Source organism: Falco biarmicus, chromosome 2 (assembly GCF_023638135.1).
Source record: "Falco biarmicus isolate bFalBia1 chromosome 2, bFalBia1.pri, whole genome shotgun sequence".
In the NCBI taxonomy this organism is placed as follows: domain Eukaryota; kingdom Metazoa; phylum Chordata; class Aves; order Falconiformes; family Falconidae; genus Falco; species Falco biarmicus.
Window position 1 is genome coordinate 26,425,128 of NC_079289.1, and position 21,293 is coordinate 26,446,420.

The 21,293-nt window shown below is 36.1% G+C and overlaps 1 protein-coding gene across 3 annotated transcripts in view; it reads left to right on the forward strand.

Annotated features, from left to right (window-relative positions):
* Positions 1–21,293, forward strand: part of NBEA (neurobeachin) — a 510,074-nt gene that overhangs the window by 308,584 nt on the left and 180,197 nt on the right. For all 3 annotated transcript variants that reach the window (XM_056329059.1, XM_056329057.1, XM_056329058.1), the window contains exon 39: positions 11,613–11,737. In XM_056329059.1, the coding sequence (XP_056185034.1) occupies positions 11,613–11,737 (125 nt within the window). The remainder of the gene's footprint in view (positions 1–11,612; positions 11,738–21,293) is intronic.

Sequence of the window (21,293 nt, forward strand, 5' to 3'; positions counted from 1 at the left end):
CAGTGGTAATTGTTTTCCTTGTAGAAGTTGCCTGCTTCATCAGAACATTTGCAAAAATTCAAAACTTCTGCATTGAGCTGATGCGGACTGTATGCAGGTGACAATTACAACAAGCTGAGCAGGGACCTCAACCTCCAGCTTTGCTTATTGGAGTTTCTTAATGCAGTGGTATTATTGCCATTAATAATTCAAAGATAAAATTGATTTTATTTTTTTTTTCTTTTCAGAAAAGGTAGGAAAAGCTACATAAAGAATCTAGTGGTGTTCATTTCACTCAGGAGCAAAATATCCTATCATTTACATAAGTAGAAAAGATAGCACTCATGCAGAAGGCAGAGGAGGAAGGTGTCTCTGTGAGATTCTGAATAAATTGTTCTCTCTATCTTCTCTTTTCAGTACAACATCTGAACCAAGAAAAAAAAAAAAAAAGTTAGATGAGCAAGGGTTGTGTTTTGGAGAGGTGGTTGGTTGGGGGTTTTTAAACTAATTCTGTGCAAGAAGGGAGTCAGACAATAAGATGCTATACTAGAGGCAAGGCATAACTACAGGAGAGAGTTTGCTTACTTTCCAGTGGTCATAACACCACTTTATTTGGTTTTTCTGCAACCAGTTTTTCACTTTCCTCCGTCAAAATTTAGTCACCATGCTTCTGACTCAAATGCATTTACGTATTCTTGGCTGAATAGAAGTAGTGAGCTCTATTATCAGACAAATGCTGTCTACAGAACTGTTGCTAGAGGAATATTTAGTGTTTGAAACTCAAGAGATGAACTACATTGAATACTTGATTTTTAAAAAAGGAAGTTTAATTCTGTAAATATCTTAGGCAGTCTCATAAGAACTTTATCTATAGAAGTTAACCTTGTTCAGAAAAGAGCATCTTTATGGCAAAATTGATGGTTGTCCCAAAACATTTTCCATTTCCTTCATTAAATCAGCATTTCACTTTTTTAAAATTAAGATAAACAAGATATATTCTGAGATGTTTATCTGATTTCTTATGGCTTATAGCTGTAAAATGGCACACTACTTTCCAGATGATTTTAACAAAAAGTTGTACTATTTTACAAGGACTCCTGTTTGTTGTGTTCATAGGGCACTGACTTTTATCCTTCTTTTAAGTTGACAATTAAGGTGCTTAAGAAACAAAATACAGTTGCTACCAGCAGGTGGTATGCTTGTACGAACAGATTTGAATGGAATTTTGGGCTGAAAACTTTTTTAAATCAGAAAACAATATTTAGGTTAAATCTTTTGATGAAAAATTATGATGGTTTAAGTCCCTATGAAAATGCCTGATTTTGTCCCTTTCATTTTTCTAAATTAACAAAAGCCTACAAAACTTTTTATTTTGAAATTTTATTTTGTTTTCATGTTGTATTTCTTCACAGAAGAAGCTCGCGAGCTGATGTCATGGTACCTGCTTCTGATGTGGTATTATAGCAAGCATAATAGTCAAACTGTAAAAGAAATAAGATTTTTATTTTTTGTTGAAATTGGAAGATCATTGGCTAAATAGTTCAATTTTTGTGTCAGTGAAACTTTGAGCTAGTTCCATGTTTTGAATAAGGAAAGCTGCATTCTTTGCATGGAGTACATTTTGCTTAATTATTGGCATGTACAGTTACGCTTCCAGTGTAAGCCATTTTGTCTGTTTCTTGCAATCAGTTGAGAGAGGCAACCTCAATACACCATTCATTCCATCTTGGAGTTTGTTATACTGTGGCATCATGGTAGTACTTATGAAATTTTCTGAAGTACACCACTGTGCTGAGATGGCATGATATAAGAAAAAATGCATTAAAAATAAAAATGTTGTAAAACACTGTATTTTCATTCAAAACATTTTCCAAAAGTAATTTTTACCCAAATTTTCATTTATTTGAAACTATAGAAAGGCTTTTTGGGCTCTGAGGGGTTTATTTCTTCTTTGGAGAGATGTCAACACATTCTGAAATAGGATAAAAGTTCCAGACTGGAAATCTGAGTTAAACCACAGAGTATTGTTCCAACCACTTTTTTTCCTTATCCTCAAAGATTATCTTACTATATGTCTCAGTTTTAGTAACCGTAAAGTTTATTGCATTTTACTGTTTCAAGGGATACCATTTATTATTCCTAAAATGTTATGCACTTGCATTCTGTTATTTTGTTACTAAAAAAACCCAGTGTGATTCTGGTGAGTCAAATACTGACAATTTATGTATCTACTTTTTATATTGCCTCAGTTCAGTTTATTCGATGTCACTGGATTCTAAAAGGAACTGAGTATAAAACTTCAAGAAATTGTATTGTTTCATTTAGGTGTACTACATGTAGTGTCCTACTATGGCACATCAATATTTGGATAATTTGCCAAACTTATTTCACATTACTTTTAATTTATGTTTCATGTTAAATCAATTTAATAATTTAAAAAATTCTACTTACCTTTAGTTTTACTTTGATGACATTTGATTTATTGACATGTCCATTACTAATTTTTTAAGAGGTACGTGGCTTTGTTCTTATGTTTTTTCCCATATAGTTTTATGCATGGTTAGTCTTATTTCCCTAAAACTACTGCTTCATGATGTAAGTTTACTACTACTGAATAATATAGCAGCTATTCCAGAATGACATCTCATTCTGGAGATCTAAGCTTTATAAAAAACCTAGATAATCAGGATGATTATTAGTCCTTCTTTCTTTGTGTGTTCATTATCGTTTTTTCCTTCAGACTTTATGCAATGTACTAAAATCCCAAATCCATATACAAATTGTCTGCGTTTTACAGAAATTTTCCTGATGATCAGAAGCAAGTTATCAGACCATACAGTATAATCTGGGAATTAGCTGTCTTAGAAGCTTGTGTTTCAGGTACTACCATAGCTAAAAAGAACATCTCTATTGCCACAGCCTCCCTTTCACATCTACTGACATTACTCTCCTTTCTGATGTCTCATCTAACTGAAGATTAATACATCTAGAGAGATTTCTGGTTTCAGCTTCTTCTTTCTATTTTACTTCTTTTGAACTTCAGTGTCCTCATCTTTTTCACTGAAATTAAGTCATAAAAGTTTCAGGAGTTGGAGGGTTTCCTTAAGAGTGTGTATTAAATACACCTTTTTCCAGTGCCTTAAGAAGAGAATAAAAGCCACATAAATCACTCCTCCTTTTCTGACAAGGATGTTACACTTTAAAACAGTTCTTACAAAATTCTTCTTCAGGAATTTGGTGGATCTTTAATCATTAGTGGTCTTCTGATGGTTCTCGCTCTTATTTCGTTTGTAGCCAATTCTCCGTTCCTCTCAGTTTTGTCCTTCATGATTAATGCAATACCATTAGTAACATGATCATAGGAAAGAAACTGTGTTGGCAGTTTTCTTTTTGCCTTTCAAAGGTGACTCTTCTGCTCCTGTTCTGATGATCAGTGGTAGTTTTTTCTGTTACTTTGAGGTCCTTCGTGCTTTCTCTCACCCTAATTTCAAAGTCTACATGAAAAACCCTTCCCCTCCACTCAAACCTTGCAAAGCTACAACACATAAATGCCAATATCTGTAAAAGTTTGCAGGCTCATGAATTTCATTCATCCTTTACAAGTGTAAACAACTTATAAACTTTTTCCTTCCTGTTTTAAAAACTTCTACCATATTCCAGTCTTCACAGGGAAACCTGTGCGTCAACTAGTATGTAATCTGCTGGTAACTTGTGCTGTGTGTATTATCGATTGTGGTAAAATGAACTATTTTTTCCCCTTTTTCTGTTCATAAAGTAACTGTAGAACACAGATCAGCCATAAAGGTCACAGATTTCTGGAGCTCACTGCCTTAAACAAAAGTAACTTAAATTTGCAAGTCTCAAAATATTATAGATTATCTAACAGATATTCTTGATAACCCACTATTTATCCATTTATCCATCCATAGTTATTCACATGGATTTCTTTTTCTTCCTGTCCACTTCCACAGTTATTTCTCTTCCACTCATTTCCATGGCCATTGGTTTTCTTCTCACATCTCTGTTCCTTACAAACTTACTACTACTCCATTTTTTTCCAGCTCAGTGTTGCTTTTTCTTCACAAAATCAACTTTTCAAATCTTTGATCTATGCTTTTCAATTTCTTTGCCTCCCAATCTGTGCTCTTTATGGTTTCTCATTTCCCGGTACCATGGAAAGTATTGCCAGAAAAAAACTTTTAATCTGTCCTGTTTTCTCCTGCTCTGGTAAAATTATTCCAGTGAATAGTGAATATTATCTATTGGTTAGACCCTATTACTTTTCTTTTTTAATTCCTCACTGCCTAACTCTAGACTTTTCTATCAAGTACTTTTTCATTTTTTGTGCTCTGACTTTGTTTACATTTCTTCTCAAATTTCACCGATCATTCCTGTCTCCTGTCTCTTCTCATTTTAATTTTTCACATTTTGGCAGCCCTACACAGGAGGTACAAAAAATACCTGTCATCTCTCATGATGCTTCTGAATACGGCAGTGCTGGCATGCCTTCTAGCCATGCTGCTGGGATGCAAGTTGTCTAGCTGGACTGCTGTGCTGTACGCACCACCTTCTCCAGCTGTCAGTGACAAGGACACCAACTGTTTAACCAAATTTGCAGGGAGCTCCTTTGCTTTCTCTCTCATTTCTACCCATGCTAATTTGCTTCACTGAAAGCCAGTGGTCACTGACCATCCTGCCATCCCCCAGGAAACACTATCCCTAACCAGCAGTCTAGGCATCCCTTGTTTGCCCACTGACACAACCACCATCCCCCAGAACTTATTGTCTGTGCCCTCTCCATCAGCTTCTTATGTTCTTCTTCATGGCCTGTCTTCCTGCTGTTTATGTCACTTCACTAATTTCTGAACATGAATTCATCATATTGTAATGATATCCTAAGCCTTGTAGCCCTGCTTCCCAGTCGAAACCAGGACAGTATCCACCTCTTATTCCATACCATTTACAACATGATACGTTTTCAAATACATAATCACCTCTTCTGTCCTTTAACATAAATCCACGGTGTCATTCCCTTAGTCTATGGACCATTTCTCTGAAATCCACTGAGTTCATTTAGTCCACGACATGGGACTCCACCTATTGTAACAGTCCTTCTGGGCAGGGAAGATGGTACGAGGTGCGGGATTGTTGCACTTTGAAGACAGTTCTGATTCTATTATGGCTGCACTGATCTGGTTTCACCAAAGCCATTCTTTGTTGGTGTGGCAGTTGAAGAGGAGTCAGGATCAGATCTTCAAATCCAAAGTGGTAGAGATGGGCGCCACAGGATGCCCAGTACTAACAGGCATACGGAAGTGACAATATACAATACTGTGTAACAATTAACATCACACAACTCTACTCATTGGTATGGAATATCCCTTTGGCTAGTTCAGGTCAAGGCTGCCCTGGCTGTGTCCCCTCCCAGTTTCTTGTGTCCCTCCAGCCCTCCCACTGGCAGGGCCCAAGAAACTGAAAAGTCCTTGACTTAGTATAAATATTACCAAGCAACAACTGAAATATTAGTGTGCTATCAACACTGTTCTCACACCAAAGCCAGAACACAGCACTGCATCAGCTACTTCTAACAAAATTAACTCTATCCCAGTCAAAACCAGGACAATATAACATCCATGTGATTTCCACAGGACATATCCACCCAGCTTCTTTCAAAAATTACAGTATGAAACTTCCTCATGCATGAATTGAGTCACTCAGCATAATATTCATTAAAAAAAAAAAACTTTTAAAAGGTTAAATATTACCTAAATTTCCCTGAGTATTTAGCATCCTTATATTTAAATGGTAAGGTCTTTTTTTGAGACTTTTCCCCTTCTACCTTGAACCTCTGCCAAATATACTCCTGATGTTTAACAACAGTAATTCTTGTGCATATGTACTTAAGAGAAAAAAATGTTGCTGTTTGTAGCAAGACCTAAAGATCTTTTAAACTCCTATTTATAATATTTTTACTGTCTTTTTGAATTTTCATTGCATTAGATGTTTCTCAGGTTCATTGACATGTTTATTCTCTGTGTTGATATTTCCAGATTTTATTTTTATTGGTAGTAGTTGTTTAGCATTATTCTTAGTTTTCAGTACTTTTAAAAAAAACTTCAGTAGCTTTATTTTGGAGATTCTCCAGCATACTCTTTGGAAAAACATCATGGAGTTTTGTGATTTTTCTAGCTAAAAAAATTGGTTTTGTGTAAACTATAGAAGTTACGTTAATTAAGGCTTTTGATATTTGTTTCTGTTCAGGCACAGTAGTGCTTTGTTTTCTTTTAGCCATTATAATGTGATTTTTACGTGTGTGTCTCACCATCTTGATAAACCCAGCAGTCACTGTTTCTGTTTCAAGCACAGTCAGAGGAACCTTCACTCTGATACAGTATTTATATGTTGCTATACCACTTCTAAACAATATTTGCTCTTTAATTGTTGCAGAAGACTTTTACTTTTTTTTGTCTTCTGGCAAACAGGTTTATATTTTGGCTTGTAGTTTTTAACTGTAATAAATATTGCATAAGTAAAAATTTGCAAATTTTTTCCATTTCAAGTTTTCTTTTACTTACTTTTTTTTTAATGTTACAAGTAGTCTGTTCTTCATATTATCTTAGGGAAATGCTTTATACTTTTTAAATATACATTTTTTTCTCAATTCTCCAAACACAATCATAATTCCACACTGTGAAAATAATTGGTTTTCCTTCTTAAAATACGTTATGTAAAACCAACCAGGACTAATTCTGGAAATTACAGATCATCAATTCCTTGCCTTTTCTATGCAGTTTCCCAGTATTATTACAAAGACTATGGGTTCTCTGACAACTTTCCAGTTCTGTGACCCACCTCTTTTTCCAAACAACTTTTTTGCCTTCCCTCATGCCTGCAGGCCTGTTCTCTTCATTAGCATATTCAAACTTAATCTCTTCCATCTGTAGGATGCCTTTATGGTCATGTGTACTGCTGCTCTCCACTGTTTGTATTTGCTGTGGCTGTAGGTGTCATACAGCAAACTGCATTTGTACGTGAAGGGGACCAGGTATCACAGCTGTGGAGCTGCTGTCACCCATGCTGACTGCCCATAGGGTGGAAAAAGACTTGCTGTTTAGGAGAGCTGGTATTCATAAGTAAAAGAAAAACTGCTTCCCATATACTTCATCAGAGCTGTGGCTGTGGGAGTTAACATAAATCTCTTCAAAAGTTGTCTTTTAAAAGTCCAAGCTATAGAGATGTGAAAAGGCAGGGAGGACTTGGCGGTGCAGGCTGGCTGGATATTCTTTTAAATTGTTTTGGTGGCAGAGCGCTACACAGTTTCTCCTCTAAGAGGGTAATAGATTGGCCTACCTGAAATACTTCAGTCCATCTCAATAATCTTTGTCCCCAAATACATGGGAGGTGTGTGTGGGGTATGGTAACAAAGAGTATTATATAGAATTCTGGGCAGTTCTGAGTTTCAGAGCAACCTGACCTTGGGAGACTTCAAAGCTGTTTGCTCTGATTTATCAAAGTCCACCTTGGCCACCTGGGGTAACGCCACACCACTTTGCCTTTCCATCCCATGCTGGCCTTCAACAAGGTAAAACACTGCTTGAAGTAGGAGAATGTACACAGCGAGCTGCGAAGCAGACACCAGTGATGACAGTGGCAATGAAACAGAATTTGTAATCCTTCAATAACTGTAGTAAAATAGGGCTTGTTCCATTAAAACGTGTATATTCTGTGTCTGTATTAACTACATGAAATACTGCACATCCAAAATTTGGGATTAAGTGTGCAACACCACTCCAAATAAAGCTTTTCACTGTTAGTAACCTTGTAATATCACTATTTTCATACCAGCCCTCATTAAGGTAAGGATGAGAAAGCTTTCTATTGTATTATATTACAGATTGTAAGGAAATTATCTTGACAGTTAAGCTCATGGCGCAGACTAATTTGGGTCATGTTTTAAGGTGCATTTTAAATAACTGCTCAGTTCAAGTGATACAGATTTATTTGTTTATTTTATGTGTGCAGAAGTAGCATATAAATGATGCTGTGGACTTTTAGTTCTTAAAAAAAATTAAATCATTCCAATATGCTTAATATGCACTTTTTCATTCAAACAAGCCTGATTCAAAATGTCACTTGACTGGTATAAGATATGGGGGAAGGGGAAATTACATGTAATCTAGTTGGGTGTGGAAATACGAATTATTAATAATATAAGTTATAAAGAAAATTAAAGCTTACTGAACTATTGTACTTGCTACAGAAACAAATTACAAAAATTACTTGATTTAGTCAAGTCACTTCTAGGAAAAATGGATTGTAGCAGAGATGTGAACGATTTGCAGACCTGCTGTCATCTAGGACTCGCTTGTGCCTACTACAGTGTTAGAAAGTGTAGTTCTACTTGATTTACAGCCATCATTTAGAACTACCTAACAGCCACCTAAATTCCTGAAAAATCTTAAAGCCTGAATAACATCCACAGGATTAGAATATAAGTATTTCTGAAAGGCTGTAATCTAGAGGCTAGACAATGTAATACTGATTCAGTCCATAGCTCTGGACTTTTAAAGGAAGTTAAATTCTTAGTTTTAGTCTGAAGCTAATGGTCACAGTCTTCTACTTACTAGCATTTTTATTCTAATTCAAAGATGTAATAATATAACTTTTTTAGGAAAATCCCACAAATTTATCTGTTTATAATGCAAGTGATGAAACTCAACCATTCAAAACTTTCTGTATATATAGCCATCAGCTTTTCAGGCATCTGCTTTTTTGCTAACAATAGGGTAGGAGAATATCTTGCCTTTTTATTAAAGACATTGCACAAAGAGTCAAGGGTAAATCTGAGAGTAACTGGTTAAGAATCAGAAACCTTTTCTTTAGGGTTCAGATACCATCTTCCATCATCTGGAAGTATTTGATAATGTTGTGGGATAGACTCCTGTAGAAAAATCTGGGAAGAAACTTCAGTTGTGTTTTAAAAAGCCATATAATTTGTGATTAGGAATAAGGTTTGTGTTCTATTATTTCGAAATTTTTATTTTGCACCATCGTTAGGTATTTCAGACTTCCATCCCTGCTGAACTTGTAACATTTTTGGGGGTCCCAAAAATAGACCTTATCCTCTGACAATTTCATCACTTGTTTATTTAACAGTTCATTAAAATAATGACTTTAAAATCTATATTACTTTCAGCTGAGAATATACAGTATACCTCAGAGTGATTAATGAAATTAATGGATTATCAGATTAAACATAGAACAAATTAAAAATGTAATTTTTTTAGTCTTTTAATATTTCTTGATTTCATTAAAAGTTTTTAATTCTTACATAATTGTATCATTCTTATCAACCTAACAGTCTTCTTTTCTTTTTTTTTTTTTTATTGTGGAGATAAATGCCATTTCAGAGAACTCGTGTTTAAGAGTTTTCATTAATATCTTTACTCCTGTTCCATCGTGACTTACTCTTAGATGGAATTAGAAAGAGAAAGTTTTTTGCCTTTCAAAAAAAAATAATGATAAAAAGCCTTTAGGATTACCTTTGATACCATCAGTTTAAAATATAAACTTGGAGCGCACTAGGAGTCTTTAAGCTTTGTCTTTTAAACCATGGGGCACTTTTCTGTCCATTTTTGCATTTATATCACATAAGGGTCAAGGGGATTTAGCAATCCCAATAAATTTATTTGGTGCTCAGTGTAGGAGGAGAAATGATGGACTGATACTTTAGGCTAACATGACATCTGTAAGCAATAACTATATCACAGTACAAAACCGAAGTAGGCTGTTTTATACAGCAGAAAATAATTGGTGCTCAAGATAGCAAGATATTTCTGTCTCATAGCATGCAGGCCAGGCCATTAATGCTGCATCTTCCGTGGGAGCACAGAGTCACTGCCTCGCCTTTACACGAGATGCCCTGAATTGCTCTCAGTGAGGAAGCAACTCCCACTGAACTCCTGAAGTTGCCTCCTGGCTGGTTGTATATAAGTAAAATGCCTGTTCTGCAAGGAAGAAATTAAAGTAGGGCTTTCACGCAGACCTAAGACGCATGTCAGGAAAATGTCACTCAAAATGCAAAAAATTTCTAAGTGGCTAGAAGGTAAGCTGCTGCGTCCACCTCCCTTGGTGCTGTGCCCTCCAGAACTGATCCAGGTGTCATGACAGAAGTTCGTAAAGTTAGACAAGAACTTGTACAAGCATAAAAAAAAGTGGTTCAATGGACTAAAAAAATTAAAAGGTCCGTTCTACATTAGCATATTTCAGCATTTCCTCTGGAAATGGCTACCAGTGTGTACTGCCCAGGGACATGGTGGAATCATCATCCCTGGAAGTGTTCAAAAAACATGTAGATGTGGTGCTTAAATGTGGTGGACTTGGCAGTCCTGGGTTAATGGTTGGACTTGATGATCTTTTCCTGCCTAAGGCAATACAGAAAACAGTGGCTGAAGTAACACCTAGAAAAATCCAGCAAAGATGTATCCCACACTCATGAGTTGAAAAATTTTCTCTATTTTTTTCATCTGCCTTTTGACCATGCATCTCCAAGGTTCTGCAGATAGATTGAAAATGACTGTTTTAAAGCAGTGGTTCCCTAGTTACGGTCTGCAAGGACATGATCTGCAGCATCATTTTCATTGTATGGTGTGTTCAATCATGAATTTGATAATAAGGATGCATCCACAAACCTTGTGGGTATTTTATAGTGATGCAAAAGGTTTTTTAAATGTTGCCTTAAAATATGACTTTGCCAGAATATGCCACAGCATACTGATAAAACTGATGTGGAAGATGTTTGTGTTGATAAGGCCTAGAAGTTGTCTGGAAGTGGAGCTGCTTTGTTTCTTTAGAACCAAAGCTGAATACCAGATGATTATATATGTGTATATTTTGACTTGAGTATAAACTAACAATGGCTTATATCATTCTACAGACCTTTAATATTGCTCTCGAATGTAAAAAGGCAATGTAACGCAAAGATGGCTGTGGTAGTTAATGGCTTGTATTAGCTGGAAGCTATAAAATCGTCCTAGTACTCTGTTAGTGCTGGAATAATAATTTACCAAGACAATTACCACATGGTGGATTTTTTTTTCTGCTCTAATTCAGTGTTATTAATAATGAATAAAATTGCAATTTTCTCAGGTTGCTAGGGGCAGTGGGGAATTATTTCAATGAATATTTCAGCACATTAGTTTAATCATAGTTCTACAAAATTCAAGTGGGCAATATTTTATACTTCTAAGTTCAGTCTGCTAAGGGACCATAGTCATTAAATTGCAAACTATTTGCACTGAGGTCCATTCTATGATTTACAAGCCTTGTTAAAAACACTGTAAAAGAAAGCAAGCTGTGCCATTAATACTTGTAATTTGATGCTGCATTTGTTAATGGGCTTAGGGTGATTAATGTTTTTAGCAGCAGGCAGAACATTTTGAGACAGGCAGTGCTGAGGTTTATAATGTATAAATGCATGTAAAGAAACATTAGAATATTGTATGTTTTAGTAATATATGTTTCCCAACATTGTATTCCTGAAATAGAAAAGCAGCAGTGCAATTATACTATAATGTATGTAAATACAGTTTAAGCTGTGGTAGGTGCTGATGTGTGTGTTCTTTATTTCACAGCCAACTTCATGACTTCTGGCGCTTGGATTACTGGGAAGATGATTTGCGCCGGCGGAGGCGATTTGTTCGCAATGCTTTTGGGTCTACTCATTCTGATGCTCTCCTGAAAGCTGCTGTGGAATATGGTCAGTACTAACTCCTGAATAAAAATGTAGCTTATGATATTTTCTTGCTGTCTATGAATCCCTGAGAATCATATCCCTTCTTTTCGAAGGACAGTGCTGACAATTCCTATGACAACATATTCTTAGAAAAGGAATTCTTTCAGTTCTTGCACTTTAATGAACCAGAAGACTTGAGCTTGTGGGCCGTTAAATTCTCTGATCCCCAAGGGATTCACATTACACCTCTGTAGCATTCCCAGATGCTAATTTTGAGACACTGGTAAAAGCAACTGAACTAGTCTCTCCAGAGTGACAGAATGAAACTGTTGGGCCATCAAACTAATGTGTCGTAATAGTTTCTTTGGAGACCTTTTGTGAATAAGGAATTAACTGTTCTTAAACAATATCAGAAGTTTTATCCTGGCATGCATAATCTCAGCCAAAAGTATTTTTCTCTGCAAATCATGAAATACTTAAGAACTTGTTTAAAATTCTTTTTAAGGATGCTTGTGATTTGAATAATGAACTGCTTCCATCTAGGAACTTAAGGATTAATCAATGTTTGATTTTCATGGAGAGGTAGCTGGAGTATAAAAGAGGAAGGAGGAACATGCTTATACATTCCCTTATATCATCTGAAAGTTTCACATGTTTAATGATGTCAGTACAGCAGGCTGAACCTGAGTACTCCAGAAGTTTAAAGCAAATTTATTTCTCAGGTTTAAGCTGGGGTACCTCTCTAACATATCAAAGACAGGAATTTTTTAAAGAATATTAAGATGCATTTGGGTCCTTTTTTTTTTTTTTAAAATCTGTAGTACCAGGGTAAAAAAAATATCCTGCTATTCTTTAGCATGTAGGAGTAAAAACTTGAAATATTTATACACAAAGCAAGTTGAACCTTTCAGCTGATGTGTAGCCAAAGGCTAAAGTTGCCAGAAGTTCTGAATATCATAGATACAAAGCTAAGTCTGTGTGACCTATGCATTTCACCAGCTTTGCAGGTTGTTAAGGCAAATAGCTTGGATTCAAACAAGGTTAGACATATAAATTAATATCTGTGTGTGCAGTTGTACTAGCTAGTGCAATTTAATAATTATTTAAACATGAAGACTATCATGTGTAGGACTTCAGGTCATAAACTGTTCATAAACTGAATTAAGGAAGACATTTCCCCCAGTAGTACATAGTATTGCATATTTGACAAAGGATTATTTTCTCCACATTCTTCCAAAACATCGAAATAGAGATCTTATGAGAGGCAGATGCAAAACTGTGCTAATTGCTGTGTTGCTTTTGTAAGGCAAATAGTTATCAAAACCATGGGGTTTATGTGTTATACAGCTGTAAGAACCCTTAAAAATATTCGTATTGATTAATATTTTTAATTTTGGATATTAAACTAGCATTAAAACAGGAAGAAATCTAATGTATAAACTATTAAGTTTTAAGCCTTAATATTACCCTGGGTTGTTTTTTTTTTTAAAAAAAGGAGCTTTCCATTTACTTAGATGGACTTTGTTTCATGCCTTTATAGCAGGAATGTTGTATCTTTGTGATAAAATTGTACTTGGAGGGTGCTAAAAATGGTTTGGTTTTTTTTTATATGAGAACTGTAATAAAAGTTGCACAAACAGTTTCAGCATGTTGCAGAGATTGCCTCTACTTATGTAGTTTCGGTGTTCTAGTATTTTAGTGCAGGTGACAGCTGCCTGGTAGTAGAGCTAGCTTGTAAGACAAAGCTGCAACCAAAAGAAATAGAAAAACTGAAGTAGTTATAGTTTCATATTGGATTTTTTTTCTATATAATTTCATGCTACTCACCTGTTAGTACATTCAACATACAGGAAAATTAAAGCTCAGGTGTGTTTAGAGGTGGTACGCATTAAACAGTGGTTGCATAAAAGTTACAACAGACTGAAGTTGTCATACTTGAAGAATTAAATAATTCTAACTTTTCACAGATATATTAAAATCAACATATGGAATTTTAAACCAGTATGCTTTAAGGTTATAATTCATGGATTCTATCTAGACATACTTACTTTTCAGAGGCTTAAGCCTTTGGATTTTAATATTGAAACTTTTAGCTGACCTTTCTCTGTAAGAAAACATCCTTAACACTGATGTTATTTTTATGCCTCTTGGTGTTACTAATGAGTTGAATAATTTATGAGGTTGTCATGTGAAAAGGATTTGGTGCAGTTTGATGTACTTTTAGCCTCTGGTGTTGGAATGTGATTAATAAAGAGCTAGAGGCAGATTTTTTTCCATAGGGCTTAACTTTCGTTGTAGGGTTTTTTATTAGCTTTATTTTGATAATTTTGTTTGGAACAGTTTGATAGTAAAATGCCCCTAGCTTCCAAAACTAAGCATGATATCACACTACAGAAAGAATTTAAAGCATTTTAAAGGAATCATACTGCATAGTTTTCCAGTAACAGATTTCTACCTGACCTCAGATACTTTGTGAAAAATAAACTACTCAAAAAGCAAAATTTGTTGAGCTTTTGCTATATTAATAGCATTTTTTCATCTTGACTGATACCTCTAGTACAAGTAAAGCTATTTCGAGCATCAGTAAGATAGTGGAAACATCTTACAAGTTTTTGTTATCTACATTGACTGTCAGTTATCATTTAGGATTTTGTGCATAAATATTGCAATAGAGGAATGTTTAGTCAAAGCCTAAGTCAGCAAGCTCCTCAGTGTCTACGATCAAAGGCATCAACTTAAATAGGTCTGATCAGGCATTGCAGAAGAGGGCAGGCAGTTTCAGCTGAGCAAAAATCACAGAGCAAAGATGACAAAATTAATCAGTCATTTCTTTGGCAGTAAATAATAAGATATGCTGAGGATTGCAGATAAGAGAATTTCCACATTCCTTGGAGATGTGCCTGCTTAACACCTGATTTATCTAAGCTTGTGCAGCCATCAAGATATGACCTTGATAAATAAAAAACTGCTCTACAGCTACTCTACTATTAAATCGGAGTTGATGTTGAATGTATGGATACAGTAGTTATATAATACTTGCAGTCATCAAGGAATAGAATAGTCTTGAAAATGATGTCTGTGATGTATATGTTTGTTTTAGAGAAGTAACAACAAATGTTAAATTCTACCTTGAAGAGGTAAAAAAACCCAAAAGCGTCAATTTCAGGTAAATGACTTCTTCCTGTAGGAAGCATTATGTATTATCTACTACAAAATTTCTGCTGCCAGACAAGTGGGTGAAGCTTCTATTTAACTACAGTTTGTTAGTCAGCCATTGTATGCATGTTCAGATGTCTATTTTTGATAAAATATAATATGCATACATACATGTATGTGTGTGCATATACATATACATTTATATATACGTGTTTTTTTTTTCAAAGTACCTGACAGGTAAAAAATATTGCGGTGAGAAATTATAACCTATTTCTATGACTATATACAACTGTGTGACAAATAAAAGCTTCTTCCTGTGGCTGTATCTTATGGCTGTCCTTCGAGACTGTAGGTATGTCAGAGTCATAGCAGCATTTACAGGAGATGGACTGGAGAACTTTTCCCTGTGGATTAGTCTCCTCCATGTCTGTAATTTGTTAAAATGACTTTCATATATAGATTTAAAATTCAAGCATAATTAGTTCAGCATTGTATCTGCTGGGCCCTTTTGTTTTAGTTAAATTCTTACTTGACTAGATATATAGGCTAATTTCTCCCTTTTGTGAGGCTGAAGGGATACTACTTATTGTAGTATCGAAGTGCAAGCTATAATGGGATTTTGAACTACCTGGAAATTTTTAGTAACATTTTAATTTTATAGTGTCTGTGAGCTTTAAATAGTTCTTATTTTAAGTTTAGATGGAGTTTCAGTGTAATTGATTAAATTGCGGACTGAAAAAAAAGGAAGAAAAAAAATACTGTAGAAAAGATTATAAACTCTATTTCTCTTCCCCAAATTTTACTACCAATAAATGCATGAAATATGCAGATATGACCCTATCCAAAGTGATTCTGTACATGTGTTGAGAGAACTGTCGCTTCCAGTTAATCACCTTACCAGTTTACAGTCACTGAAGATTAGTATAGATTAGACACTACTGTACCACCCTGCCAGTGAGACAGAATACTGCTCCACAACAGTCATCTTAAGAGCAAAATAAATAATTTACTAAAGCTTTGGTCCTTCAGTCTTTAAAGACTGTTGTCCACAAACCATATGCACATAGAAGAGGTCCAAGACAGGCCACATTTTCTAGTTTGCACTGGAAGAAATGGACATGAATAACTCAGTGCCCATGTTCTAAACATATATGTGCAAGATTTCTAGTGTCTGTGCTCAAGAATATTTGGCCTGTTAAGCCAATTATCATGACAGATCCTGAATGCTCAGAATGAAAAAGAACAAAAGAAAAAAAAAAAAAAAAAGCCTTTATAATGTAACGTAATACATTCAGGTCTTGAAACAAAGCTACAGATATGTCTTATATTTGCAATATGGCAATTGCTTATGAACTTGCATATTTTAAGTTACTCATTCCACTGTGCATGTGGACATCTAATTAGCAACCTGGTTTCAAGAGCAGTTCTAGCTGAAGCAGACTGTATGTCTCCTTTTGGGACTTGACCTTAGGGCTCTAAGTTTCAGCAAATGCTCTGTGTGCTCATCATCAGAAATACACTTTCATTATACAAAAAGAATTTAAAAAATCATGTTTTGAAATCTGAAATGTTCAAATCTGAAATCTACTTTCATGAAAGCAACTGGTTTTTGATAGACTTTCAAAGAATTGCAGAGAGGATTCCTTCAGGTTGCTGAAGGACTTACATTCCCAGAACATTTAGTTTCAAGCAAGTACTACCTTAAAAGAAAGGTTGCAGGGTTCTCTGCTGTGAAACTGAGAGTCTGAAATGCATGAGAACCCCTATTCAAACCAGGAAATGTCTTCAGAACAGGGATTGTGGGTGTTCCATGAACCCTAAAGGAAGATTCCATTTTTGAGGGTCCTTAGTGTTACAAAAGTCTGTCAAGATGAACTTTCAGTAAGTCTAACTAGCTCTAGAGCAAGCCCTCCATGCTGAGAAGTCCAGACCATTTGATTCCCACAGCTCCTGACTTCCATCTCCTGAACTGCTGGGCTCCCAGCCTTCTGCAGTAAGTGTTAGAACAAGACAGAGAGAGGGCACTCCAGAAAAACTAGTAAGAAGCTAGTTTCATCTGGCATGCACCAAATGTTGTTCCAGAAAGTCATCTGTGTTTTACAAACAAACTTAGCTTGACATTTGCAAGTGATAAGGTATTTGAAGAAATGAAAATGTCCCCTGAACTGGCAATGCTCAATTTCACCATCTCTGTTCAGAAGCTTTGCTGTAAAATCAAATGCCTTCTTCTAGGAAGTCGGAATGCTCACCTAAAAACTAGTCTTTATTTCCAGACATCCTTCATTTTGGGTTCTACACTTTGATGTATTAGGTTATTGACACTAATGACATTGCTAACAACCTAAAGGTGTCTTTTTTTGATGAAAAGACCACCACTGTTTACAGTAAATTCAAGATTGTCTGTCAAAGTTGCTGCGTAAATTGTGTATATATCTCTAAAAACATTAATTTACTTTTTCTTAGCTTCATAAAGTCCTCTGACTTCATCATCTTCACCCTGTCTTTTGTCTGTGCTTACTGACAATGTCTACCATACTTCCAGAACAGTTTCAACAACACTGATTTCAGAACCGTCTTTAAGAAAGCGGTACTTTTTTAGTAACTGGTGCAAAACTGAAAGCAAATTGAAAACAACTGATACTGGATCATCACTTACCAGAGTTTTACTAGCAGGCCCACTAGGTGCATACAAACCAGTTACTTTTCTAGATGTATCTGCAGTGACAGCATTCTATGTGTACCGTATGAGATTAAAGACCAAATTACGCTTTCAGTTTTGTCTATGAAATATTTCTTTCTATACTACATCTATATGAACAGCTTTGCTGTCAGGGTTGAGTTTGTAGATCTTTTTCTAGGCTTCTTTTATATTTACTTTTACTCCTAAACTAATACAGATATTCTTTAGATATTCTTTGTTTAGCTCAGGGAGGAGGAGGCTCAAGGGAGCCATATAGTTGTGTGTAAATACCTGTTGGGAGAAAATGAGGAAGGTGGTGTCACACTTTTCTCAGCGGTGCCCAGTGACAGGGCAAGGCACAACAGGCACAAACTGAAATACAGAACATTCTATTTAAACATACGTAAAAACATTTTTTTTCCTCTAATGATGGTCAAACAATGGAACAGGTTGTCCAGAGAAGTTGTGTGGTCTCCATCCTTGGAAATACTGAACATCCAGCTTGCCAAGGTCCTGGGCAGCCTGCTTTAACTCACCCTGCTTTGGGCAGGGTGTTGGACTGGACAATATCCAGAAGTGCCTTCCAGCCTCAAAGGTTCTGTGATTCTTACAACGGAGCCAGAGCTTGAAGCAGACAGTTGCCAGAACGTAGTCTTCAGCAATATTTTTAAACCCCTAGATTACTTATATCTTGATGTTCAAAACTGATCTTTCTATGTAATTTCTCATGGACTTAAAAAAAAACCAAAGCAGAAACATTTGATTGATACTAGAAATGCAATCCACATCAACAAGTTACTTTAAACTTCATAAAACATTTTTAAGAAATGCAGATTTACATATCACAGAATTACAGAAGGTTTGAGGTTGGAAGTGACCTGCTCAAGCAAGGCAACCTAGATCAGGTTGCCCAGGACCATCTCCAAACAGCTTTTGAATATCTCCAAGAATGGAGACTCCACAGCCTGCCTGAGCAACCTATGCCAGTGGTCGGTCACCATTAGAGTCAAAAAGTGTTTCCTAATGTTCAGAGGGAACCACCTCTGTTTCAGCTTTTGCCCATTGCTGCTTCTGTCACTAAAATGAGCCTGGCTCCTTCCTCTTTGCACCCTCCCTTCAGGTACTTATGCACATTGATAAGATCCCCCTGAGCCTTCTCTTCTCCAGGCTGAACAGTCCCAGCTCTCAGCCTTTCCTCTTAGGAGAGGATGCTTCAGTCCCTTCATTATCTTTGTGGCTCTTTGCTGGACTCTCTGCAATATGTGCATCTCTCTCTTGTACTGGGCAGCCCAGAACTGGACACAGCACTCCAAGTATGGCTTCACCAGTGCTGCGTAGAGGGGAAGGATGACCTCCCTCAACCTGCTGGCAATGCTTTACCTAAGGCAGCCCAGGATACCATTAACCTTTGTAGCAGGGGCACATTGCTGGCTTATGTTCAGCTTGGTGTCCACCAGGACTCCCAGGTTCTCTTTTTGCAAAGCTACTCTCCAGCTGGGTGCCCCCCCGGCATGTATTGCTGCCTGGGGCTGTTCCTCCCCAGGTGCAAGAGTTTGCACTTCTTGGACTTCATGAGGTTCATGTCAGCCCATTTCTCCAGCCAGCTTGAGGTCCTTCTGGATGGCAGCACGACCCTCTGGCATATCAGCTGTTCCTCCCAGTTTCAGGTCGTGTGCAGACATGCTAAGGGAACACTGCCCCATCATCCAGATCATTAATGAATATGTTGAGCAGGTATGGATCATCATAAAACACTTCTAATTTGCTCATGGACAGTATAAGATTTATTATAACTGAAACTGAGTTTGTTGTAACTACATGAGCCGCAAAAATGTTTTTGATACTTTTTTTTGACATAGTTAATGCCCTATCCTGAAAATTGGTAACACATACAGTATCATAAAATACATTGCTCTGGGGAAATGCAGGTGATGAACCTTATCTAAGATAACTTTCCAAACTAATATTTATTTAAGTGATGTCTTAAGTATGAATATAGAAGAGAAACTAAAGAACAAAAGCCCTTGACTAAGAAGAAACCCTGTTCCCTCACCCCATTTATACATACTTAACTTTAGTCTATAAGTACACACAAGTTGACAGTTAATTGTGAGTAGTTTTAAGAAACAGCATCCACTTTATGGACAGAAAACCCATGTATTTTACTTGATATTCAGTGGTGAGCATTTTAAGAATATGTATGCAGTCATTAAATTAATCCATAACAATGCTTCCATGTGTCAAGTAAGTCCACTTTGTTCTTTAGTCTAAATGTGATCATCCTGCCATGTGAGACAAGTGTGTAAACCATTCTGCTTCACTTGGAGCACCTAAAATAATACTCCTATTACACAAATTCCTTTCAGTATAGGAACTTCCACATTGATTGTGAAATCTCCAATGTACCCTGAGTGAGTTTGCATCCAAATTGTGTGCCTGAAGGAGTCATGAAAATCTGTGGATTTTTTTAAGCTTAGCAATTCAAGATTTGCATCTACAGCCTTATAATTGTAGCCCAACAGTGCCATCCACTGCTTCTCCAAATAAACTTCCAAATATTTCATCCTCCTAGGGTTTTAGGGAAAATATGACATAATTGTGTCCTCAATATTTTACATGGTAACTATCAAATACAGGTGAAAATTAAATTGTTTTAAGAAAGTCCATGAATAAGAGCTTACATTAGGTATTACTAGAAGGATCAGCAAAGCAAAATCCTAATTGTGAGAATAATTAAATCTAAAATACTAGATTTAATTTGGGCTTGTTTTTAGTACTTCTTAGGTCACTCCAATCATAAATATTTTCTGATTAAATATATCTACTATTATGAAGATCCTCATTCTTATAACCCACTGTAATGTAGTGAAAGACACCTTCAAGGTGTAAACTGTAATGGAATTTCCTTAGGTAGAGTACTGAACACTATTGTGCTGAATTGTATTGAACTTCTGCTGTCTGACTAGGTGATGGAGATGAGTTGCAATTGCATCCTAACAGTCCTTTGCAGTCTCTAAATACCTGTTCCCATTTTTTTTCTAATGATTTCCTCACATCTGAAGGTCAGAATCTCTACCTTGACTCTAATTCAAGCTTTTCACACAGCCAAATAGGATACAAAAACTTTTCGTTTCCCCTCAAAACCTCTGTGTTGGGTTTCAAATGCCTTTCCTCTGAGATTGTCATGTTATGTGACATGACCTGGATTTTAGCTGGTGTTTACAGGTCTGAGCTAATAGTTTTTACTGCAGAACTTTCTGACTTCTTACCGGCAGTTATAACTACTTCTGTTTCTCTCTGCTTCATCTGAAAGCATATGACTCTGGAATGCTCTTGAAGTAATCAAACTGGTCTGCAAGACCATTCCTAAGACCTAAAAATCACAACCACCGCCAGTATTAGAAGTCTAGCTGCATTTTTCCCCCTTCAACCATTAATGGTTTCATGTGAAAAGAATACATGATATCTGTCGGTTCTGCCAAATGAAAGTCATTAATTTACCAAAACCAGTAATTTACTGTGAGGCAAAATGTTTTTAAACCCATGTGAAGGGTGTATTTGTTCTATTAATTCAGTTCTATTGCTAATTGACACAGAAATAGAAGTTATTGACCCATGTATATTCAGTGCATCTCATACAAACATTTTGGAAAAGCATTCTGTCAGTGAAAGTCTAATAATACTCCTTCAGGACATCTTTCACAGCTGGTTGAATGTAGCTTTTAGGATTCAGGTTTTACCATG